The 26135-nt window shown below is 42.2% G+C and overlaps 1 protein-coding gene and 1 long non-coding RNA gene across 2 annotated transcripts; one reads left to right on the forward strand and one right to left on the reverse strand.

Annotated features, from left to right (window-relative positions):
- The first annotated feature begins 276 nt into the window (after positions 1-276).
- LOC110532532 (transcriptional repressor scratch 2-like) lies at positions 277-8890 on the forward strand. Its single transcript, XM_021616518.3, has 2 exons — positions 277-953; positions 4428-8890. Exons 1-2 carry the CDS (start codon positions 812-814, stop codon positions 5243-5245), a joined length of 960 nt encoding a protein of 319 aa, XP_021472193.1. The 5' UTR covers positions 277-811; the 3' UTR covers positions 5246-8890.
- Positions 8891-9706: 816 nt separating this feature from the next.
- On the reverse strand, positions 9707-25765 carry LOC118966081 (uncharacterized). Its single transcript, XR_005053306.2, has 4 exons — positions 25672-25765; positions 25471-25535; positions 16348-16501; positions 9707-10389 (listed from the first exon to the last, which is right to left on the reverse strand). It is a non-coding gene; the product is annotated as an uncharacterized LOC118966081 (long non-coding RNA).
- Between the last annotated feature and the right edge of the window lie 370 nt (positions 25766-26135).

A 26135-nucleotide genomic window follows, 5' to 3' on the forward strand; every position in this document is an offset into this window, starting at 1 on the left:
AGAGAGGACAGGATGATGAGGAGCAAGGCAGTTCCTGTAACAAGGAAAACATAAACTGTGCCACTTCATCTGAAAACAATAGGCGACAGGACACTAAATGTACTCTCCTCCACGTCTCCATTGTCTCAATCCACCTCTTGTACTCCTTCTTTGAGCATGGAGCATAAGTGGGAGTGAAAGAGTGGGGGAGGGAGGGAGGGGAGAGGGGCAGTGGTAGTAGTGGGGGCAGTGTGTATGTGTGTGTTGGGGGGGGAATGGGTGTGCTCTTTCTCCTCTGTCTGTGTGCGAACGAACGCACAGACGGTTCAGTGGTAATTTGATGTGTGTCCCCGGGGACATTTGATGGATTAAAGCTAAGCAGCTCCATTTCGCAGCACCACCTGATCTTCCACTGCCTGTGCCCCATATAAAGGCTGGAGAGAGAGCTGATCTCAGCTAGTCTGACAGTCTCTCTCTCTCTCTCTCGCTCTCACTCTCTCCTCCCTCCTCCATGCTCTCTCTCTGTCACTCTTTCTCTCTCTCTTCTCTTTCTCTCTGGTCCTTTAAGCCTGCTGCATCACAGGAGCTATCCAGTGCTGAACCAAATATTTTAAATATTTTATTTTTTGGAAAGCTGGGGATGCCATAGAGAAACACACAGCATTCTCATTCCTTCTCTTATGTCTTTTAGAGGTTGCATTTTCCTTTAACACAAGGATTACTTCTACTGACAGCCGGCTCCAGCTCTGCCTGTTTGCTGATTTCTTTGGGGGTATTACCTTTTCTCTTCATGTGTGATTCTCAGTTCTGTGTGTTTTTTATTCTTTGAAACATGCCCCGTTCGTTTTTGGTGAAGAAAATCAAGCTTGATGATTTCTCTAATCACCATCACCACCTGGACGACTCGTTCACTCCTTTCACACGCTCCATCACTGACTCTGTGACCAGCTTGGGCGTTCGTCTCAGTGAGAATGGTGAGTTTGCATGCCTCTGCACAGCACAGCACACAGCACACAGCACACAGCACACAGCACACATATGTTATGCCTGCCGTTGTCTAGGGTGTGCTACTGTAGCACCACTGCTCTCTTTGGTTTAGTTGTTGATTCCAGAATAAGAATGCCCCATGACATCTATATAGTAAACACAGTCGGAATTATCTTTTGATTCTGTATTTGTAAGTGGTTCTTCAGCCCTTGAGATGCCTGTTGTCTGCATGTTGTCTGGGAATTAATAACAGATGTTACATAAAGCCATCAGATTTTGCTCCCGTATCCCAAATAATTCTCTCCAGCACCACCAGCCCACCCCCATCGTGCTCCCAGACTTTTGTCTTTTGACTCTGATGAGAGGAAGACACAATTCAGGTCACAGCAGAGGATCAGCTTATGCAAATGGTGGAGCAAAACGTGCTTCTCGCCTGTAGATGTGTATCTCTGAATTTGTATTGCGTGCACAAATTACGGTGTGCCTGAAACATGCAGGCTGTCACTCTCCAGTCTTTGTGCGATCTGAGAAATATATGAAAATGAAAGATAACTGCTGGATGATACATTTGTCCTTAGCTGTTATTGTCCTTGAGTTTCCATCACAGTCCTCGCCCCCCTCTGCCCGCCTCCCTTCCCACCCAACCGGAGCATGCATGCACAGTCTCCCCACCCCCATCCCTCCGCTGCATCTTTCTCCTCCTTCCGGGCATTTGAAAACTAGCAGTGGTGGAGTTTCATCCATGCAGGCCTATCGCCGTCACAAGAGATATCAACGCAATGTACAGTACTGCCGGGTGAGGGGGGTTAGCTGGGGTAGAGGGGGAGCGAGAAGGAGAGAAAGAAGGAGAAAAAGGAGTAAAAAATGCTTCGGGCAGCATTGACGTGGGGCCACGTGACTAGGGGTATACAGTAAACATAGAGGAAATGGCCCATAGCGGCACAGTGGGCAACAGTAGGACTAGGCAGCATGCTAAGCCCCAGTCCAGTCAGAGCTAGAGAGAGACGTCCTTCACTTTCAGTCAGTCAGGTTTAAGCTCGCTCCCATTTTGTGGCCATATTTAGGATGCCAGATGTCTGTCTGTCTCTCTTTGTTATTTTGTCTTGGCAATAAGCAGATAGTTTTACAGTTCAGATCAACCTGTGAACATAAAATGCTCACTTGTTATTCAACCACATCACACAATACTATTATCCAGTGATTTTAGATTAGGAGCAGCAGCAACTGAGAAAAGATGAAGTTATGGAACCAGATTCATGGCAAAAAAAATATTACTTCTTTGAATAAATCATGTGGTTGAAATTTCAATCGTTAATAAAGCTGTTAGTCTCAGTCTCTACTGTTCTGTCATTGGTAAACACTACTCCACTTCTGTTGAGAAAGAAATATGCATTTTGATGGGAAAAAAATAAATATATATTATGGATTACTGCATTAGTACCAACGATTACCATTGTATGCAGACAAAATAACCCTTCTTGTCTTTTCAATGAAATCCCAAAGAAATCACAACATTGTTGAAATGCCTGGCGTCAGCGCTTTCCCCATTATGGAGACATTTGACTTGAAGTCTCTGTCGAACAACAAAGAAGGAGGGTGGGAGAGGGAGTCCATTAATAACATGCTCGCTTTGCATTAGAGGAATGAGTTAATACAGCATTAGTTCAGCCACAAATAATGAACTCTGTCTGACCTTAAGTAATTAAAACCTATTACACATGTGTAATTAATCAGGGGAATAAAAATCAAGATGTCCATATGTTTCAATAACAATCTGTTGCTGTATACAGTATGTTTGGCTATTTTCCTGTGCTCTCTTTATGGTACTGTATATTCAATGTTCTAAGAAAAAGAAACAAGGGGGTGCTATTAGACTTGAAATTATCTATGAAGTAAGAATTACCATTACCTTTAGAAGTTATATCAGGAGAGGAAGATATATCATGAGTTGTTAGCTATATAGGCTAGTCAACAAAGGGGTGGTGCTTTTGACCAAATAGCACCCTTGCCTTCCAATAAGATCCCAGTCTCCCAGTCCTATAGTATTATGGTAATGTCTTTGACAAGGAATGGTCTCTGAGTGGGAACCCTTGGGAATGGAGACAGCATTCTAAGAGAGCACTTAAAAATTGATTTTCTAATGACCTGATTCCTAAAGGCGAGCTTAACACTATAGCCACTTTGTTCTGCTGGTAATCCTGTGTATCACATTTCAGCTTAACCTTTCCATCACTGAACCATGTTCAGTAGGCTATCGTTGTATAGTCTTCTCCAGTCACTTTACTCCTTGCCCTGCATTATTTCTGTCTTATTTCCCCACACGCAGTGTGTTCCAACAGCTGTACTATTTTACAGATGAAGGCCTATTGATCAGCAAGAAACTTTGAATTTCATTAAAAACCAGTCAATAGTTAATTTCCACCACTTGCTGCACACAGTGCATAGGAATGTGTCTTTTCTTCTTCAGGATTCACAACACATATTAGAATCATATCTTTGTCCTATATGTTAGTAAGCTGTTAAAGTGGAACATGTTTAGATAAATGCATACAAGTGCGTAGATGTACTGGGCTAATGTTGGTAAATATTCAGTGTTGTTTAGCTCTTTACAGCTGCATGCCAGGAAAACGTTTAGCCCCACTTGGCTGCCTCACAACATTAAAGATTGCCTAGACAATAAAATGACCTGTCTGTAATATAACATCAGTCAATAATCCAGTGAGACAAATTGGAAATGTCCTGGAAGTGCTACTCTTTTGAGATAAATTAATATTTAGGGTGGTATCCAAGCTACTAGAAAGAATAAATAACTCCAAAAACAATTCAAGTGCTTTCTAGAATAAAAAAAAAAGTGTTTTTCAGTTTTAATGGCTTCTCCTGATGATTTATCATCCCCAAATACTGTAGTCCCCTGGACAGTCACCCCAGACCATAGACAGTGTGTTCTGCCTGTTGGGCCCAGCATGTTCAGGCTTAATTGGGCAAACAAAACAAAGATATAGACCTTCAGTCACAGATGATTGACAAACAGTACCTTGGAGTGAGCAAGTCACTGGGAGAAAGAAACGGTGACTAATCAATGAGACCACTTCAAGTAATAAGAGGGGCCTTCTTTCATAGGTGTCTTTAATGAGTAGTTATCTGCGTTTAGCAGCCACCACTCGTCTGTGCTGTAACTGTGTAATAAAGGTGAATGCTGTGGATAGTGTTCTGCAGCATCACAGTCCTGTGGTAAATGCTGTGTGATTTCGGGAGCAATTTGTTTTCTATGTGTGTATTCTATTGTTGAATAATTTACAAAAGGCAACCATCCATGATAATCATATAATCACACAGTCACAATGCACTTATCCACCACCACAACACTCAGCCTACTGTAGACTAACTGTCACTATCACTGTCTGTGTGTGTGTGTGTGTGTGTTTTGCCTTAATGTAACTATTAATGTGTGTTTTCTCCAGGCTACATCCAGGATTACATCACACCATCTGTATATCAGGGGGAGACGAAGATGGAGCTCAAAATGGCGTTGCCCGTCTCTGACCCTCTGTACACCCAGGTGAGCAGCAGGGGTGAGGAGTACTGTGACCCTGACCTGGAGCACCCTGACAGCCCCCAGTCCGGCATGACGGCCAGTGGATTCTACAGTGGTGAGGCGGAGGCCCTGACCGAGGGCTACACCATGGATGCCTTCTTCATCTCCGACGGGCGCTCACGGCGGAAGGGAGACGGTGATGGCCGTAAGGGAGGTCGTTCTGGTGCTTCCAATGCTGATGCCACAGAGGAGAGAGAAGCAGGGGCCACCGGGACAGCCCGTCACACTTGCAACGAGTGCGGCAAGACGTACGCCACCTCGTCCAACCTCAGCAGGCACAAACAGACACACCGTAGCCTGGATAGCAAGATGGCACGCCAGTGTCCCACCTGCGACAAAGTGTATGTGTCCATGCCAGCACTGGCCATGCACATCCTCACCCACAACCTAAAGCACAAGTGTGACGTGTGCAACAAGGCTTTCAGCCGGCCCTGGCTCCTGCAGGGCCACATGCGCTCGCACACCGGGGAGAAACCGTTCGCCTGCGCCCACTGCGGCAAAGCCTTTGCTGACCGCTCAAACCTCCGCGCCCACATGCAAACCCACTCTGCCTTCAAGCACTACCGATGCAAGCGCTGCAATAAGACCTTCGCCCTCAAGTCCTACCTGAACAAGCACTATGAATCAGCCTGCTTCAAGGGTTCCGGGGACGAAGATGATGACGAGTCCTGCTCTGAGAACTAGTTGCCGGAACCAGAAGGACGGAAGCAGAATTTGGAATCCTATACTGTAGGTTCTACAACCAATAACCCCCTTCACTCTGCCCTCCATGCCTTTTTCTTCCTTTTTTTAGAAAGCAATATTTTCACTGAGATTACGTGAAGAAAACTGTTATGATTATGGCAAAGACAATTTCAAAAGATGCTGGATCCCCCCCCCCCCCCCCCACCCCCCCCACCCCCCCCACCCCCCCACCCCACCCCGCACAGTAGCTAATCATCCACAGATACTTACAATCAAAACAACAATCCTCCAAATAAATACTCTAGTTTTTAGCTCACACACAAACACACACACGCATTTGCACACACGCTCACACAATTATATATGAGGCCTGGCATGTGATTTTTTTAATCAATGACTATAATGATATTGATATCAATAGTAATACTATTTAGATTCCTGATATTTTATAGAAAATATTACAGGGAAAATGAAGAGGAAGAAAAATACATAAAAAAGGACTGTAACAGTTTTCTTTTGTTTTTTAGAGACAAAAATGACCTCTTGTATTTTTATGCTGCTTTTTATTTGCTAAGAATTTAATTCTTTTGCAACTGCCAACATTCACTTTTTATGAAAATGAGTACTATGACAGTATTTGCATAAAAGGGAAATCATTTTAAAGTTTAAAAAGTACCCTTTTTGTCACACATATGTTTTTAATTCAATGGGTGTTATTTTTCTATTGTCCGACTGAATTTGTTATACATTTTGGTGCCAATTCCTCCTTGATTTTTGAAAGCAAAGCATCTTTGTAACTGTGGGTATTCAGAAAACTTCCAGCAAAACTCATTGAACAAACCTAAAGGCAAACTACATCAGCTGAGTACAATAGGATCATGAACCAGGGTCATTGTCAGTTCCATCAGAGAAGTTGTTTTGAGTTCTTATGGAGACCTGTTGAACAGGTTGTGGAATCACAAGATACCGGAGGCACTCAAAGTACACTCTCTTCATCATACTGGTAACTACAGTTTAACAATAACAACACTGGGAGACAAACCAAATGTACCGATTGGTTGTTATAGGTGCCATGTGCATTGTGCAGTAACCTGTCTATAGCAATGGAAACCATCCCTGTTCTTCCTCCACCACGGTGGCTTGCATGAACTTTGCCACTCTGTGGTGTTTCCCTCAGTCGTAATAAGCAATGTTCATTACACTCTCTGAGGTGCTCTCCCTCTTCTTTTACTGGTATTACCTCAAAAAGGAAAATATATGAGCTCATGACATGCACCCTCAGTTACAAAGGAATGTTTTATTTTATTTTATATATGTTGCTGAAAGCTCTTTCTACCATTAGATGTATAGCATCCTACTACCTTGTAAATGGTGTATTTATTGATCTATTTATGTAAGTATTTATTTGTCAATGTATTAATGTATTTGTTATTCATATGTTTCTAAATGTATTCATCTATTAATTTATTCATTTATGCCATGACGGTACTTGTCTATTCACGTGTTGAAATATGACTTTCCATTGACCTTGTAAGATGCTGCTGATCTTCAAAGAAAATGTGTATATGCATGAAACTGTAGAGAGTCCATGGGACTTAGTTTTTTAAAGAGGAACAATGACTAGTATCAGCCATAACTTCAAACACATGATGAATGCAGATTAGATTTGTTTCACAGCAATAATAACTTCACTGGTACAGCAATAATAACTTCACTGGTACAGCAATAATAACTTCACTGGTACAGCAATAATAACTTCACTGGTACAGCAATAATAACTTCACTGGTACGGCAATTGACATGTATAATAATAATCCAAACTGTCCTGTTTGCAGTCGATTTAGGGCAATAAAATGAAACAGATGAAGAAGAAATGTTAATAAATCCTCCATCTTGTTGTTTCCCAAAGGTAGAGTCCACCCAACTGCCTCCCTTCACATATTAGCTGAAGATTGACCCTTGAAGGGTTGATGATCATGTCATGCAATGCTGTCCAAAGATAGCAAACCTTACTATTATGCTTTATTAGAAAACCAATGAAATCTAACATTTTCCACATAGAACATCAAACACTTCCTTATTCAACCCTCTGAATAAGATAGGGGGAATCAGTTATTTTCAGACAGATACACATTCTATTCTACCAGCTGGCTTGTCTTCCACAACTCACATATCTGTATTCCAGAATCCTGACAGGTTGAGTTAGTTGGAAGGAGGACTGAGGGGCCCCAATCATCATGCCAGAGGAGATAATGGCATTGGGAAGGCTTTTTTCCCAGGTGGATTAGCCAGGCTATAATAATAGCAATGCAGTAATTATAAAACAGTGTCGACAGCAATTGCTCTCCCGATTACCCTGCCAGAGCTTTGCTGCAAGCCATTAAAGCCCTGTAAAAGGGAAAAGTTGGGAATCAAGAGATTGGCAGATTTCTCTGTAAGACAGTGTTTTCCTTATAATGTACACTAAGAGAGCTTTGGAAAGGTTTATGTAGCCTGGTTTAACAGTGAAAGGGGAATATGCACTGAAAAGACCTTAGAAGTTAAAGGAAAATGGGAATGTTTTCCAAAACCTCCCACAATATATAGGAAACAGTCATTGCACAAGAAATTTAAAACAACACTTCCCATAACAGAAAATTGCCACTTGGTTGGAAGGCTGAAAACAACCGGTGTTAGTCAGTGTGATACAGACTGCTTTCCATTTAGGACATCTGTCATGATAGGGATTTTGTGTTACAGTCACAGTTGCTTCCAAAATGAATCTGTTTGGCAGATTGCTCTATGTTGAATCCATGTGTTTTTTAGGATTAGAGGTTTGAAATTATGGGGTGTCTATCGGCAAGATAATGATATCTATGAAAAACATGTCATTATAATTAATGTGTCAATAAAATTGATGTTCTTCCATCAATTGACAAGAGAAGGCTTTATACAAAATCCTTTATTCATGTAAATCTCTTCATGACACATTATGTTATTGTTGTAAAATAATAATACACCATCCTCTCCCTCCCTAACTGGTTTTGATGAGATGTGTGGTTTAGTGGTGTGTGAGATGGTTCGACTGGGATTGGTAGAGGCTGTGGCGTGTGGGAGGATAACAGGTGTTTGCAGACAGACTGCAGATAGGGAGAGTAATTGAGTTGGTGAGCGACCTCCAAGGGGAAGGTCGAGCACCAGCAGACAAATGCACTGTCAGCTATTTGCATATTCTAAATGGATGACACAATCACAGTAATGGTGAGTTCTCCTTTAAAAACCTGTTTGGGAATAAATGGATTCTGCCTGCTTTCGTTCCATCCTTCTCTTATGTTTTACCACTACCACTTCCCCATACAATGACTCCAGCCTCTATATTAACCTCTTTCATTCTAAATATGTAGTCTTGGTTCATGATAGGCTTGGTGAACATACTGGACTCATTGTGAAAAAAAAATCCCTGTCTTCAAAACAACTCGTGGAATATTTGTGTAGCCTACAGGTATTTTGAGTTCAGAAGGAACTGGGTGTTTTTTCCTAAAATTATTTTGTAGCTTATCCTCCTACTTGATGGAGGGATCCATGTTTGTTCTGAGCAACATGACAACCAAACTGTACTGTATGTCCAATACAGATATGGATTTGATTGCAAAATCAAACTTATAGGCTGAGTTTAAACAGGCAGCCCAATTCTGATATTTTTTTCAATAGCTCTGAAAAAGAGCTGATGTGAAAATATCTGTTGTGATTGGTCAAAAGACCAATTAGTGGAAGAAATATCAGAATTGGGCTGCCTGTGTAAACGCAGTCATATTGTCCCAAAATGAATATAAACACTAAATGCAGAAAAGTGAAAATTTGTTCTGAAACGGTTGTTCTGAGTTTGAGAAGGGAAAACATTGTTCCTCTTTGACAATTTTGTAAATATATTTGTATATACTGTATATCACAGCAATAATATGACAATGCATGTGGACATTTACTTGTTTGCTCTCTTTGCTTATGTTGTCTTCTGTAAAGAAGACAAATACAGGTACCAACTACAGTGTGAGTTGGAATGTGAATCAGGAAAAGTCCTAATTAAAAGCTATCTGTCATAGGTTACTAACAACACTCCACTGCTCTGTGCACTCTGACTGGGAGATTTGTCCATGTTCTTATTCTTTAATATTTATTAAAATGTTATTGATGTGCCCGGCTTGGCTGCGCAATGATGAAAAGTGCCAAAAAGTATGATTTCCATAACAAAAGCCTTCAACATATTCTGGGTCGCTTGAAACCTTCCATATGTTCCTCAAAACAATGATTCAGTTTTACCACTTTATTTCAAACTCTCTTTTTTTTGTCTTTACTATTTTCAGCGAAGTGTGAAGAAATTTAAGCCATGATTTCTGAGGGGTGTTTTGGCTGATTTTATTCTGCTACAATTAATAATGATGATAACAATAATGGTGATAAAGATAATAAAAACAATAGCACAAGTCATCTACAGCTCCGTTTTTATTTCCTTGATAAGGCCTCTGTGAGCAATCAGACAACCTATTCATTTCATACATTCTTTCAACAAGCTGTATATTGCTGCATCTTCTCTAATACTGACTAATTTGAATTACGCTATAATATCAATAACAGATATGGCAGATCATTTGTTTCAACAAATTATTTCAGACTGATCCACTATGTCCACATCAAATCACTGGTGTTAAACATAATTTTTGTACAATTTATTTAGAGACCAATAGGCATGCAATGCTACAAACATACAGTATCTATCAAAATCTGTTAAATTTTTATTATGAGAAATATGACCATTAATATTTCTAGTGCCCATATCAACTGACCGATAAAACAGGACCAATATAGAAGCCCTGTTGATAGCAATACATTTCTGTGTAAGAGTTACTGAAATATAGGGTAATATTAAAAGCAAAAACATCTGTTCCAGAGCTATTAAGCCATTCTTGATCATAACATTTTAATGGAACATTGATTTTATGCCGGAGCTCCTCCTTCACCAGTGACTCAAAAGCCAGAGAGAAAAATATGGAACAAAATAAAAATGAATCATGGCAGAGAATGGGGATTATTTTTCTGGGTTTTTCTTGATTGGTTTCCAGGGAATATACACACTTGAATTGGTGGCGGTGGTGGTGTCCTTCAGTGTCCTACAGCAGCAATGAAACAGTATAATGAGACAGACAGAACAGTGGGCTGGGTAGGGAACGGGAGGTGGACAGATGCTTTGTAGTACATTAATTCAGAGGAATCTTTCTCCACTCAAGGGACAACTGGGACGATGCATTATATGTAAAGGTGTATGCTGCGACAGCAGTAAACTGTAGCCCCTCATTAGCAATACTTCAGAAAGGAAATGATGTACTTGTTTACATATTTATGTGCGTTTACGTGCTGTTCTCAGTAAAAAAAATCAAGCTCTAAGTGTTTCTAAATTCAACATTTATTCATCTAGGGGCGGCAGGTAGCCTTGAGCTGGTAACCGAAAGGTTGCTAGATCGAATCCCCGAGCTGACAAGGTAAAAATCTGTTGTTCTGCCCCTGAATAAGGCAGTTAGCCCACTGTTCCTAGGCCGTCATTGTAAATAAGAATTTGTTCTTAACTGAAAACATTGACACATCTGACAGAAGCCCTGATTTCTAAAGTAATGAGAATCCAACAAACACATACAAAGATTGTTGAAGCAGATGTGTCACATCTGCTCCTGCTATGCCCTCTAGTACTCATCCTGTGTCTCCTTGACCTGCCGCCACTCCCCCAGTGCTCTCTCCCTCTCTCTCTGTGTGTGATTGTGTGGGCGGAGACAGGTGTGCTGGAGTCAGAGCAGATCCCCACCAGCTGCAACTTGTTCCATAATCAAGACCTCTACAAATACACAGTCCTGCCACTTCCACACTGCCAGATCGTAATATCTGCTCAATTAGTCCATGTTTTTAGCCGGTTGTTCCTGTTGTGCCTGGTTTCCCTTGCCTGACACTGTTTTCCACTCCCAGCGTTCTCAATGGACAGCTTCTCGCCAGTGTCAGTGAGAGAACTGTGCCGGTCATCCTGCGTCTCTCTGGGAATCACCAGTAAAGGATCAGTCTCCACATAATCGACTGCCCTAACTCTCCCCTGATTCTTGGCCATATTTGGTTAAAGCTGCACAACCCACAGATCGACTGGACCGCTGGATGGGTAACCACTTGGAGTACATTTTGTCACACTAATTGTCTACATTCTGCCCTTCCCCTTGCCTTGTCTGTGCCCCAGTCCATTCCAGAATCCCCGGACCTGTCATCAGTTCCTCCAGAGTATCACGATCTAACTCCTGTGCTCAGCAAGCACCACACCCTGTCTCTGCTACTTCAGCAGCCATACGACTGTGCTATTGACCTCCAGCCTGGAGCTCCTCTCCCCTGTAGCCGGTTGTAAAACCTCTCTCGCCCTGCGCAAGAGGCTATGGAGGGGTACATCCAGGATTCCCTGGCTGCAGGACATGTCAGGCGTTCTTCCTCTCTGGGAAGGGGCTGGTGTTTTCTTTGTCAAGAAAAAAGATGGGTCACTAAGACCGTGCATAGACTTCAGTGGGCTGAATGGTATCGTGACATTCAAATTGTTTTGAAGGACCTTGAGGCTCACCAGCAACACGTTCACCAAGTTCTCCAATGGCTGTTGGAGAATAAGCTTTTTGTTAAGGCTGAGAAATGTGAGTTTCATGCTTCCTCTGTGTCCTTCCTGGGTTACATTATTGCACAAGGACAGTTACGGATGGACCCTGCCAAGGTCAGGGCAGTCACAGTGGTCTGTGCCCTCAAATCTGAAGTAGCTGCAGCATTTCCTGGGGTTTGACAATTTTTACAGACGTTTCATCCGTAACTACAGCCGTTTGGCAGCCCCTGTCACCACTTCCTCTCCGATCCTCACCCAGACAGCCCCAGAACCAGTTCGTCATCGAAGTGGATGCCTCCGACACGGTGCTGTTCTGTCTCAATGTTCCCCCTCTGATCAAAAGGTCCACCCATGTGCTTTCTTGTCCCGCAAGCTCTCACCTGCAGAAAGAAATTTCGACATAGGTACCCGGGAACTTCTGGCTGTGAAGCTGGCTCTTGAGGAGTGGTATCACTGGTTGGAGGTCTCGGTTCTTCCATTCATTGTGTGGACGGACCACAAATACCTGTCCTACATCCAGACCACCAAATGTCTGAACTCACAGCAGGCCATGTGGGCTTTGTTGTTTGGAAGATTCAACTTCACACTCACTTATCGACCCGGATCTAAGAATACCAAGCCTATACCAAGCCTGACACCCACTCCCATCAGTTCCCCTGCCGACAACACAGGTTCCGAGGCAGAGACCATTATGCCATCCACCTGCATCCTTGTCGCTGTCTCCTGGGAGATCGAGTCCCGCATTCGCCAGGCTCAACAGAACCAGCCTGGCCCAGGTAACGGTCCTAGAAAGGCTCTGTTTGTTCCAGATTCAGTTCGCTCTGAAGTTCTTCAGTGGGCCCATTCTACTCACCTCACCTGTCACCCCGGCATGAACCAGACTGTCACCTTCCTGCGTCAGTGCTTTTTGTGTCCCACCATGGGGAGAGATGTCCGGGAGTTCATCTCAGCCTGCTCGGTCTGTGCCCAGAACAAAACCTCCGCCAAACCCACTTCCGGTATACTTCACCCTCTTCCTATACCCAGTTGCCCCTGGTTACACATAGCTCTGGACTTTGTCACTGGCCTTCCCCCATCTAACGGTAACTCTGTCATCCTCACCATTAATGACAGATTTTCCAAAGCGGCTCACTTCATTCCCCTCCAAGCTTCCATCCTCCAAGGAGACTTCGGACCTGCTGGTATCCCATGTGTTTCGGCTGCATGGCATTCCCACTGACATTGTTTCCGACAGGGGACCCCATCCCAGGTATGGAAAGCCTTCTGTTCAGCACTTGGTATTAATTAATAACCTCTTGGAACCACCCATCCCGGATCCGGGATAATTGTCATCAACTACACTAAATAGCATAGTGCAACGGTCAAATAATCTTACTAGAAAATATTCATATTCATGAAATCACAAGTGAAATATAGCAAAACACAGCTTAGCCTTTTGTTAATCACCCTGTCATCTCATATTTTGAAATTATGCTTTACAGCGAAAACAATACAAGCGTTTGTAAGTTTATCTATATTCTAGCAAAACATAATGTACACCTAGCGGCAGGTAACTTGGTCACGAAAATCAGAAAAGCAATCAAATTAATTGTTTACCTTTGATCTTCGGATGTTTTCACTCACGAGACTCCCAGTTAGACAGCAAATGTTCCTTTTGTTCCATAAAGATATTTTTTATATCCAAATACCTCCGTTAGTTTGATGCGTTATGCCCAGGAATCCACCGGAAATAGCGGTCATGACAACGCAGACAAAAATTCCAAATTATATCCATAATATCGACAGAAACATGGCAAACGTTTTTTCGATCAATCCTCAAGGTGTTTTTCAAATATCTATTCGATAATATATCAACCGGGACAGTTGGCTTTTCACTAAGACCGGGAGGAAAAATGAGAGCCAACAACTGACCACTGACCACAATGAGGACGTTTACGCTCATTCTTCAAAATAAAGGCCTGAAATTATGTCTAAAGGCTGTAGACACCTTAGGGAAGCCACGGAAAAAGGAATCTGGTTGATATCCCTTTCAATGGTCAATAGGGATGCATAGGAACACAGAGCTTTCAAAATAAGAGTCACTTCCTGATTGGATTTCCCTCAGGCTTTCGCCTGCAATATCAGTTCTGTTATACTCACAGACAATATTTTTACAGTTTTAGAAACTTTAGAGTGTTTTCTATCCTAAGCTGTCAATTCTATGCATATTCTAGCATCTGTTCCTGAGAAATAGGCCGTTTATTTCTGGATATCATCCCCAGACAAACTGCCAGACCGAACAGGCCAACCAGTAGATGGAGACTGCCCTACTCTGTGTGATTTCGGCTAACCCTTCCTCTTGGAGTGCTCAGCTACCCTTGGTGGAATGTACCCACAACACCCTCATCAATGCCTCGTCAGGTATGTCACCCTTCGAGTGTGCTCTGGGCTATCAACCCCCCTTGTTCCCTGCCCAAGAAGTCGAGGTAGCGGTGCCCTTAGTCCATGACCACATGCGCCGTTGTCATCCCACCTGGAGGAGGACCGGGCTGCCCTTCACTGTGCCTCCGCCAGAACCCAATCCCAAGCTAACCGTCACCGTGCCTCAGCTCCAGTCAACACTCCAGGCCAAAGGGTATGGCTCTCGTCGAATGACTTGACTTTGAAAGTGGTTTCCAGGAAACTTACCCCCCCCCCCGATTCATTGGTTCCTTTGAGATTGATCGTGTCATTAACCCCTCTGGTGTGCACCTGAAACTCCCGGACTCTTAAGATCCACCCAACCTTCCATGTGTCCCTGATTTAAACCTTTCTGCTCCAGTCCCGTGTCTCCTCCTGCAGCAGCTCCTTCACCCCCTCGGCTCATCGATGACCATCCTGCCTATACCGTGCGCCGGCAACAGGTGCCGCCCGTAGAGGGAGGGGTACTGTCACATCTGCTCCTGCCATGCCCTCTAGTGCTCATCCTGTGTCTCCTTGACCTGCCACCACTTCCCCTGTGCTATGTGTGTGTGTAGAGACAGGTGTGCTGGAGTCAGAGCAGATCCCCACCAGCTGCAACCTGTTCCATAATCAAGACCTCTACAAATACTGAGTCCTGCCACTTCCACACTGCCAGATCGTAATCTATGCTCAGTCAGTCCATGTTTCTAGCCATTTCTTCCTGTTGTGCCTATTTTCCCTTGCCTGAACCTGTTTGCCTCTCCGCTACAGTTTTGCCCGCTCTGACTCTGGTCCAACTTCTCGTCAGTCCTGCTACTCTGTCCTGGATTTCCCACTCTACGCTCCCTTGGGTTCCCCTCCGGACCTGCTTACCCTATCCCAACAGCTCTCGCTCCAGCCTCAGCCTCCGCACCGGGTTTCCGGCAACCCGCCAGAGCTTCCCCTGGCCTGCACTCAATCTTCCCCCCCGTGTTTCAATAAATACCTTGGTTACCTCATCCCAGTCACCTCGTCTGAGTCTGCTCTTGGGTTCACCTGTTCCGCTCCGCATGACATGTTGTCCCAGGCCAGATTTAACAATGACAATAAACAGGTCATTTCATTATGTGTCAGTAAAGTGAGGACCCATGGAATCCCATTACATCACCATAACTTCCCCCTGGATGTGCAGCCTGGGCAGGGCCAGCCCTGGGAAGAAGCGACGTAAACGGTCGCTTAGGGCTTACTGTTGAGCATTAGGATAGTAGAATGCACAGGGTCTAATTTTGAAATTTGGTTGTCCATCAACAGTTTCTCTCTTATGTCAGTCACTGACAGTCTCTCAATTAACCCATGTCAGCTAAAATGTTGACTGGTAAGTTAATCTAGCCAGCTATCTAAACGTGTAGTAATCATGGTCGAATTACAGGGCAAGTGCCCCGGGGCCCTGACCTCCAGGGGTTCCCCATAGATTTAGTCACTCTTAATCATGTCATGGAAAAATGTGTAGAATTGCAGGAAATTAGCTTTAAAACTGCAAAAATGTCTCTCCATCTATCATCCCGTATATAGGTTGAAAATGGCAGATTTTGTCATTGATAAGCCCCTAAATTGGAACCCTGTGGCCGTACAGTAACATGCTATGCAGGACGTCAGAGCTCAGGTTCTCCGGTTTGCAGCGCTTTATGGGTTTTGACTGACAGACTTTATAAACTTGAGTACCTGTCACATTCTGACCCTAGTTATTGTGTTAAATTGTTTGTTTTAGTGGGTCAGGACGTGAGTTGGGTGGGCATTCTATGTTTTGTGTGTCTAGGTTGCTTTTCTGAGTTTGGCCTAGTATGGTTCTCAATCAGAGGCAGTTGTCGTTAGTTGTCTCTGATTGAGAATCATACTTAGGTAGCCTGGGTTTCACTGTTGTTTTGTGGGTGATTGTTTCCGTGTCTGTGTTTTACACCACACGGTACTGTTTTCGGTTTTCGTTATTCACGGTACGTTTATTGTTTTGTATAGAGTGTTCAGTTTATGTGTTTAATAAACAACCATGGACACTTACCATGCCGCATATTGGTCCTCTGATCCTTCTCGCCTCTCCTCTTCAGACGAAGAGGAGGAAAACCATTACAGTACCACGCTCGACAAGAAGAGGCCCCCATCCTTCCCGCTAATTGGGGTACTTTTGCACATTTGTTGTCCGAGTGAGGGAAATGCTGGAAATCGAGAGGAGTCAAAGTGTAATGAAAGATGAGACATTGAGGATGATAAATACCACTTTGATGTCATACAAGCAAACCACACACCCATGAGTCCAATTACACCTTTTTCTCCCCAATTTCGTGATATCCAATTGGTAACGTAAACTAACTCACTTTTGTACATCGCGCTGGTCTGTACAATTGACCTTATTTTAGCGCTGAAAACACAGAATAATTCCAGATCAACTGTAATATCAATACCATTGTAAAGCACCATTTCTCCCCTTTCCAACAAAATCAATGACGAGACCTTCATGATGTCCATCTCTGCATGATTCAAGAAGGCAATGAGCTCCGTTGGGTATTTAAAAAAATGGTGGGTGGGGAAGCGAAACCTATTGCGTGATTGTGAGAAGGAGAGATGTCGTTTGGGGAAACAGCTTTTTTCACTCGATCTGTCCAACTTATCACCTTATAGCCTCTAAAATGTAAATAAAACACTATAAATAGTTTATATAATGTGTCATTACATACCTATTTGAAGGTTTGTATCGAATTTCAATCAGGTTTTTAGGGCGGTGCTAAAGTGATCTTCAGAAGTAAACAGGGGCTTTTGAGGGTCATAATAGCTTGCAGTGATGATGCAAAAAATGACTAGGTATCCCCCCTTACCCTGTCCCTGTCCCATGTTTTAAACAGTGAGAGAAGTGCTACACCTGGTGGAGTGAGGCTGTAAGACAGAATTAGTTGCTTTATGTGTGCTGTACGTTACGCCATGACACGTCACGATGTAACATACAGCGTCGGAGGGATCCGTTTTTTCAACTTTTCTCCAGTACTTTAGAGCCATTACCATGTCAATCAACGCTTGAATAGAAACGCAGTTCACACCCCAGATTTTAATGTCAACACAGTCGCTACAGTCCCATTCGTTTTCTTTGCTGCCTCGTTTGAATGTCGCAGTTGCTCACATTTGTACTGAATGGGGTTGCATCTTCCGAAACACGACCCGCCAAGCCGCACTGTTTCTTGACACACCACCCGCTTAACCCAGAAGCCAGCCGGAACCAATGTGTCGGAGGAAACAGCTGTACAGCTGGCGACCGAAGTCAGCTTTCATGTGCCCGGCCTCCACAAGGAGTCGCTAGAGTGGGATGGGACAAGGACATCCCAGCCGGCTAAATCCTCCTCTATCCCAGACGACGCTGGGCCAATTGTGCAGTGCCTCATGGGTTTCCAGGTCGCGGTTGGCCGGTCGCGGCTTGATTGTCGCGGCTGGATGGTCGCGGCTGGACTGTAAAATGATCAGACTTTAAATGCTGAGAGAGATGATTGAGACGACAGTCATGGCTCGGTGGACGTCCTCCTCACATCATGGCACCGTCGGAAATGTACCCTGGTCAAAAGCAGCGTACTATAGGGAACGGGGTTCCATTTGGGACACATCCTCATGTCTCTCTGGTGCCTGACAGGCTACTGCCATCTACTTCCCCCACCAACTGATCCAGCCACCCGGCCATTAGGAGCGATTATGATGTGATTAACTTTTTATTCATTATTTTATTAGACCCCAAAGAACAGTGTGTATCTTGCTCATTAAAGCCTCTCGATTCCTCCCTGGTCTGCTTCATAAGCTGAGACTGCCAAGCTCTTTAGCTCAGTGTTCTTGATGTTTGTGCTGTTTATGTAAAACCCATCTGTTTGCTCATCTCTCTCTTGGCAGAGTGGCTACCTCTTCCTTATGCTTCTCTTTTTAAGTAATGTCAAAATAAGATTTTTGTGCATTTAAATCATCTGAGTTTCACTTTTTTTAATCAATGTTCAGGCAAAACATTTTTAAAAGCACTGCTTGAATTAGGCACAGCCCAACTCCTCGCCTTTATTTCCTGTTTTGGCTGAATGGTCCACATATGTGTTTGTTTTTACATTTATGCATGTTCAACACAGTGTATAAACACAAACTGAACATCACTGTAAGAATAATTCTGAATTTAAAAGCATGTCTGTGTAATACATAAAAATAGCTCATAGCTCATAGCTCTGCTGTCGGAGAGTTGGCAGGTAATTGTCTTGAGGAGCTCCAGCGCGACAATCCCATGGGGGCTGAAATCTAATATTAACTGCAAATCATTATGTGAGAACTAATCTTCCATGACCTGACGCTGTACCTGTATGACTAACTCAATCTAGGTTATTTAGATATGTTAGCTACTGTACTGAGAAGTAGTGCTGCTGTGACAGTTATGGGCTATAGAAAGTGCAGTGGGACTTCTGGAAATACAGTACATACTGTGGGGGTCATTTACATGTTTGTTGGATGTGAGTGACAAGACTTCTTCCTCTCCTGTAATGATCTGATGTGTGATTGATAGTATATCAGATGATCTGATGTGTGATTCTCACAGTTTGTGCGATTGACAGCAAAGCAGTAGTGACTTGGATGTGGCATTGCATATATAAAGAAATTGATGTGCTGACAGTGGAGAGATGTGTTACTTAGATTTGTAACCTCAGATAATATTTATATTTGCAGCTCAGATGAAAACCAACACACATGCAAATATTTATATAAAATAACTGCACTGTCCGTTGATAAGTGAGGATGGCAACATCTACGGCTCATGCTAGGGAGAGTACAGTGTTGTTTTAATTCAATAACTTATACATCTGATACATTAAATTCCTCAGTATAGAAGGCTAATGCTTTGAGCACAGAGCATGTCCTGTATACTATATGCCATTTGGTTTGTCTGAGATTGTACACCCTACTTTGCCAAACTCGTTATTCTATTCCATTGTTGACTTTTAGGACAGGTGTGTTTTACCCTCTTTACCAATGGGCTTTAGATTGCAGCTAATAACCCTTGTGACCAATTAATAATATTCAATCCTATTGAAGTTCAAAGTATTTGTTATGATTTAATGCAGTAACCTGCTTCTCCTGTCCAATAATTCATTTTTAATTGTCTCATTAGTGGGAGAGCCTGACTGCGGGTTGGAGAAACCATCAATTGTTCTTCCTTACTTTGAAGCTTTCCAGTAATACCTGGGCAAAGCACCAAGCCCAGACATCCTTTTAGTTACCACAGCAACCTGGCTCACTCTTTGAAATCCCTACAAAAATATAATTTTTATCTGCACATAATCATCCAAGTGTTCTTTGAAGGAAAAGGCATAATATCAGGTTCTAACACTTCAAAACGAAGTGCGAACCTCATTATAAAAAGTTTGTCACCTAAAGAGTCTGTTTGCTTATTCATTCGGTTTATTTATTATTTTCAACTGCATGACTAATTGCTAGGATACATGTTTATGAGATTCAGTTTGGCTGGAATGTTAGTAAATAGTATTTTGTCTCACATACAGTAGAGAATACTGCAGGTTCTGATTAAAATGTCTTAGCATCAGAAGCAGACTATTACAAAAGTTCCTGTGAACTTGAATCATTTTCTGAACTACACTCCCTAGGATACATAGGGAGATATAGCAGCGCTTTTAAATATTCCTTTGTCATTTCTCTCCATCATGATGGGATACAACACAACTTTGGGGAAATACGGTATTATTTTGATTCACATCAACTTCATGTTTTAAGATTGTATAATAATAATGCATTAATGTATAATAGTCCAACCCTATAGTTTTGGCTTTCCCATTTAACATATCAGATAAATATGGTAGACCTATGGCACAATACATTGGCATGATCAGCAGGCTAGAATAGGGTGGAATCCGGCTGCATGGTCAGGAAGATGGCAGAAGCAGATGTTTTGTTTGAAACTGATGGAACATCGAGTGGAAATGAATGAGAGTGAGAAGAAATGGATTACAGTGGTGAGCAAAAAAGGAAATAAGAGTTGTAAAGTGGTCGTGGAATCTAGTGAATCCAAGGTGCTATCTAGAACCTAAAAGTAAAACGCTATTTGCCATATGCGCCGAATACAACAGGTGTAGACTTTATCGTAAAATGCTTATTTACGAGCCCTTTCCCAACAATGCAGTTCCAAAGTAAGAAAAATATAAACAAATAGCAAAAATATGAAAAAAAGAGAAATAGTAACACAATAAAATAACAATACCGGTACACAGTTAATGTGCAGGGGTACGAGGTAGTTGAGGTAATGTGAGTGTTATCTGCATAGCAATGATATGAGAGACCATGTGAGGATATGACGGAGCCAAGTGACTTGGTGTACCGACAGAAGAGGAGAAGACCTAGAACCAGACCTAGAACCGAGCCCTGGGGGACACCAGTATTAAGAGTACATGGTGCAGACACAGATCCTCTCCATGTCACCTGGTAGGACTGGCCTGCTGGATAGGATGCAATCCAAGAGTGTGCATAGCCTGAGACGCCCAGCCCTGAAAAGGTGGAGAGGAGGATCTGATGGTTCACGGTGTCAAAGGCAGTGGATACAAAAGAGAGAGAGTCAGATTTGGCAGTGCGGAGAGCCTCCGTGACACAGAGAAGAGCAGTCTCAGTTGAGTGACCCGTCTTGAAGCCTGACTGGTTAGGGTCAAGAAGATCGTTCTGAGAGAGATAATGAGAAACTTGATCAGAGACAGCAGACGCAAGTGTTTTGGAAAGAAAAGAAAGAAGGGATACAGGTCTATAGTTTTTGACGTCAGATGAGTCAATTGTTGGTTTCTTGAGGAGGGGAGCAACCCGGGCCATTTTGAAGTCAGAGGGGACGCAGCCAGTGGTCAGGGATGAGTTGATGAGGAAAGTGAGGAATGGGAGAAGGTCTCCAGAGATGGCCTGGAGAAGGGATGAGGGGATTGGGTCAGGTTGTCGGGTGGCCAGACCTCATTTAACCTGCTTTCGTTTTTGCTTGTAAGCAGGAATCAGGTGGATAAAATTACGGTCAGAATTTCCAAATTTTGGGGGCAGGGAGAGCTTTGTACGTGTCTCTGTGTGTGGAGTAAAGGTGGTCTAAAAAGAAAATCCTCTGGTTGCATGCTGGTAGAAATCAGGGAAAACAGATTTAAGTTTGCCTGCATTAAAGTCCCCGGTCACTAGGAGCGCTGTTTCTGGATGAGCATTTCCTTGCTTCTTGAAGTGCATAGGGGATGTTGTTCCCACCAGGACAATTAAAACCTATCCAAATAAAAAAAATGTGGATGGCAGCATTCGCGCAAAATTGAATGCACAAACCATTGCATTTAACCACGGCAAGGTGACTGGGAATATTCTAGTCAAGGCCTGTCCTATTTGACTATTTCTGTACATGTTCTATTCAAGCCTACGTATTCTTCAGATATAGTACATATTCTATCCATATACTGTCCAAAATGTCTATACATCCCATATATATACATACAGTACAATCGGAAAGTATTCAGACCTCTTCCCCTTTTCCACACCTGACAGCCTTATTCAAAAATGGATTAAATCAAAAAATGTCCTCGTCAATCTACACATAATACCCCATAATGACAAAGTGAAAACAGGTTTTTAGAATTTTTTGCAAATTTATTACACATTTTTTAAAAGTATAAAAGTACTCAAACCCTTTGCTATGGGATGTGAAATTGATCTCAGGTGCATCCTTTCCATTGATCATCCTTGACATGTTTCTACAACTTGATTGGAGTCCACCTGTGGTAAATTCAATTAATTTGACATGATTTGGAAAGGAACACACCTGTCTATACAAGGTCCCACTGTTGACAGTGCATGTCAGAGCAAAAACCAAGCAATGAAGTCGAAGGAATTGTCCATAGAGCTTGGAAACATGATTGTGTCAAGGCACAGATCTGGGGAAGGGTACCAAAAAATGTCTCCAGAGGTTCCTCTTTGGAGATGGGAGAACCTTCCAGAAGGAGAACCATCTCTGCAGCACTTCACCAATCAGGCCTTTATGGTAGAGTGGTCAGACGGAAGCCACTCCTCAGTAAAATGCATGACAGCCCGCTTGGAGTTTGCCAAAAGGCACCTAAAGGACTCTCAGACCATGAGAAACAAGATTCTCTGGTCTGATTAAATGCAGATTGAACTCTTTGGCATGAATGCCAAGCGTCACGTCTGGTGGATACCTGACACAATCCCTCTGGTGAAGCATGGTGATGGCAGCATCATGCTGTGGGGATGTTTTTCAGCGGCAGGGACTGGGAGACTAGTCAGGATTGAGGGAAAGATGAACGGAGCAAAGTACAGAAAGATCCTTGATGAAAATCTGCTCCAGAGTGCTCAGGACCTCAGACTGGGGAGAAGGTTCACCTTCCAACAGAACAATGACCCTAAGCACACAGCCAAGACAATGCAGAAGTGACTTCGGGACAAGTCTCTGAATGTTCTTGAGTGGCCCAGCCAGAGCCCGGACTTGAACCCGAACGAACATCTCTGGAGAGACCTGAAAATAGCTGCGCAGTGACGCTCCTTATCCATTCTGACAGAGCTTGAGAGGATCTACAGAGAGGAATGGGAGAAACTCCCCAATACAGGTGTGCCAAACTTGTAGCGCCATACCCAAGAAGACATGAGGCTGTAATCGCTGCCAAATGTGCTTCAACAAAGTACTGAGTAAAGTGTCTGAATACTTATGTAAATGTAATATTTCAGTTTTGTTTTTTTATACATTTGCAAAATAATCTAAAAACCTGTTTTTGCTTTGTCATTATAGGGTATCGTGTGTAGATTGATGAGGGAAAAAACCATTTAATCCATTTTAGAATAAGGCTGTAACGTAAAACAACATGTGGAAAAAGTGAAGGCTGGTTCGAGCCCTGAACTCGGTGGTTCAGGCACTGAATGCTGGGACAGCAGCGTAGCCTAGTGGTTAGAGCATTGGACTAGTAAAAGGTTGTAAGTTCAAATTCCTGAGCTGACAAGGTATAAATCTGTCATTCTGCCCCTGAACAAGGCAGTTAACCCACTGTTCCTAGGCTGTCATTGAAAATAAGAATTTGTTCTTAACTGACTTGCTGTTTTTTAATTAGGCAAAATTAGGCAAGTATATTTATTAATTTTGAATTAATAAATATTAATTAATTTATATATATACACACGTCACCTCCTCAGGCCTTTATACTCCGCACACCGACATTGCTCATCCTATTATTTCTGTATTTATTAATTCCATTCTTTTACTTTTTAGATTTGTGTGTATTGTTGTGTATTGTTAAATATTACTGTACTGTTAGAGCTAGGAACACAAGCATTTCGCAACACCCGCAATAGCACCTGCTAATACTGTATGTGTCTGCGACCAATAAAATTTGATTTGATCTGAATATATATTTGAATCCGACAAAAGGAGTACAGTTTTAATTGTTTTGTTTACTTTTGAATATTATAAGTATATATTTTTTCGCCCTTCCCTTATGACAATTATTTTTCGTTAAAATTTGTTTTCACCCCATTCAGTAGTAGGCGGCATGCACCTTTTTTGTCGTTTGCAGATCGCCATAAACACCATAGAAGAAGAAAATTATATACGACACTTCCGCGCTTAAAGCCAGTACGACTCTAATCAGAGTTTCCATTCAACAACAGAGCGATACGATCCTTGTTTCAGCAGGATGTTGTATCTATATACCTTATGTCATGCCTTATTGGAATGGATTTACTGATAGTATCTGTTGGAAAAAAAGTTTGGATGTTGCCACACACATACCTACTTGTTAACAAAATTAAGGAAGTTTCCTTTAAAATGATTCATAAATATTATCCTGCCAATCACTATATGAAGAAGTTTAAGGAAAACATCAACTCAAATTGCTCCTTTTGTAATGACCACCCAGAAACAGTTTTGCATCTTTTTTGGCATTGTATGCATGTAAGAAAACTGTGGCAATTGAAAACTGTGGAAACTGTGGCAATTGAACACATTTATGAAGATTTTACACTATTGTGGAGAGATGTACTGTTTGGATTCTTTACATACAATAGAAATAAGCAGAAACATTTTTAAGTAATTAATTTCATTATTCTTTTGGCCAAATTTCATATACACACATGTACATTTAAAACAGAAAACCACATTTTCGTACCCTACAAAAAGAAATTGAACTGCATTTTAAGACGGTTAAATGCTCTACTAACAAAAAAGCTGTTAGAATTGTAAGTATATGCATGCCCCTTAAGGTCCTTGTGTAATTGTAATGTGATATTGTACCCCCTATGCAGGGCATTCTGGGCAATTATGGGACAAGGCGTGCACTCTTTCAAGTTGCATTAGCTCTAAAACCCAACATTAGCATGGATTTAGTCAACAAGTAGTACAACATTACAAATAGTTTCCGAGATGTGAGATTATTCACTTGTTCTCTGTAATATAGTATAGCTTTGGAATCGTGACATTACGCACTTTCGGTGAAATAGGCAGGTTTCTCGACTCATACCCTGACTTTGAGAAGGGACTGCGTGACGATTAGCTTAGCAACCGCATGACTCAGCATGACAACATGAACGCGATTTTTCGGCAGTCTGCTGGGTGAGACGTTATACGTCCATGCACGATGGGCTTCCTATCTCCTCATTTTTTAAGTATCTCTGCTCTAACTAAACGTTTCGATCTTTGAAGAATGGGAGCGATGGAAACCACACATTTTTATTTAACAGTTGAGCATCTCTCATAGCCTAATATAATGGACATTAATAAAAACAACGAAAATAGGTCTATTCATTCGGACAACGTCGAGGAAGTTCATAACGTGCCAATTGAATTTATCATACGACCAATCCCTCCTGTAAAAGACAAGAGCAAAGTTCATAGCCTTATTGGTACAATACCGGTAAAAATGTGGCCTAGTTCTGCCTAGATCAAACCATAAGAGAGAGTGTTGTTATGTGGTGGTGGTATAAATACAGACGGCGGCAAGAAAATAGTAAAGACTATCTTCTTAATTGAGAAACTAGGCTACTATAATAGACTGATAAACCTCTAGTGTGAATGACACATTTTTGCCATGTTTATTGAATGTATCGAACGTGTATTTCCCTGTTCTGTGTGATAAATGACCTCTGAAATAGAAAAACTTACCAAATACAGTAATTTTCCTCATAGGAATCCACAGACATCTGCACTGTTCCTCCCATTGATATACTCTGGATTAAGGGAAGGGAAGGAGGAAATTACTACTACTTTGGAGGCTGTCACCGGTTTGAGGCAAACAAATGGTTGAAAATTAAAAACATTCCAGCAAAGATCTTCAAATCAAATGTTGCAGACCTGCACACTTACTTGGGTGCCTCAACCCCAGACCTACAGTGAAATGTGATTAATTGAGGACTGTAGAGCCATGTTATACTCCATGTGAATCAGTGTTTTCAACTGTATATGTGCAGTGCAAGTACTGACAAGTAGGTGGAGATGTAACTCTGTTTTATATCATGTTGTTATATCATGTATTTCCCCTCCTGTATCACATTTGATGCTGAAAGTTGGAGCATTGTGTAATATTTCCAAATGCAAATAACCCCAATTGCATATCACAAATAGAAATAAAGTAAGATTCCTTAAAGCTGCAATATGTAACTTTTTTGTGCAACCTGACAAAATGCATATAGAAATGTGTGTTAAAGATCTGCCATTTTCATTGAAAGCAAGTCTAAGAAGCAGTAGATTTGTGTTATTTCTATGCTTCCTGTTCTTAAGTTTTTTGTTTTCGCTTTTACTTTTGGTTTTGTACACCAGCTTCAAAAAGC

Source organism: Oncorhynchus mykiss, chromosome 9, assembly GCF_057628025.1.
Source record: "Oncorhynchus mykiss isolate SJ-2025 chromosome 9, ASM5762802v1, whole genome shotgun sequence".
NCBI lineage: Eukaryota > Metazoa > Chordata > Actinopteri > Salmoniformes > Salmonidae > Oncorhynchus > Oncorhynchus mykiss.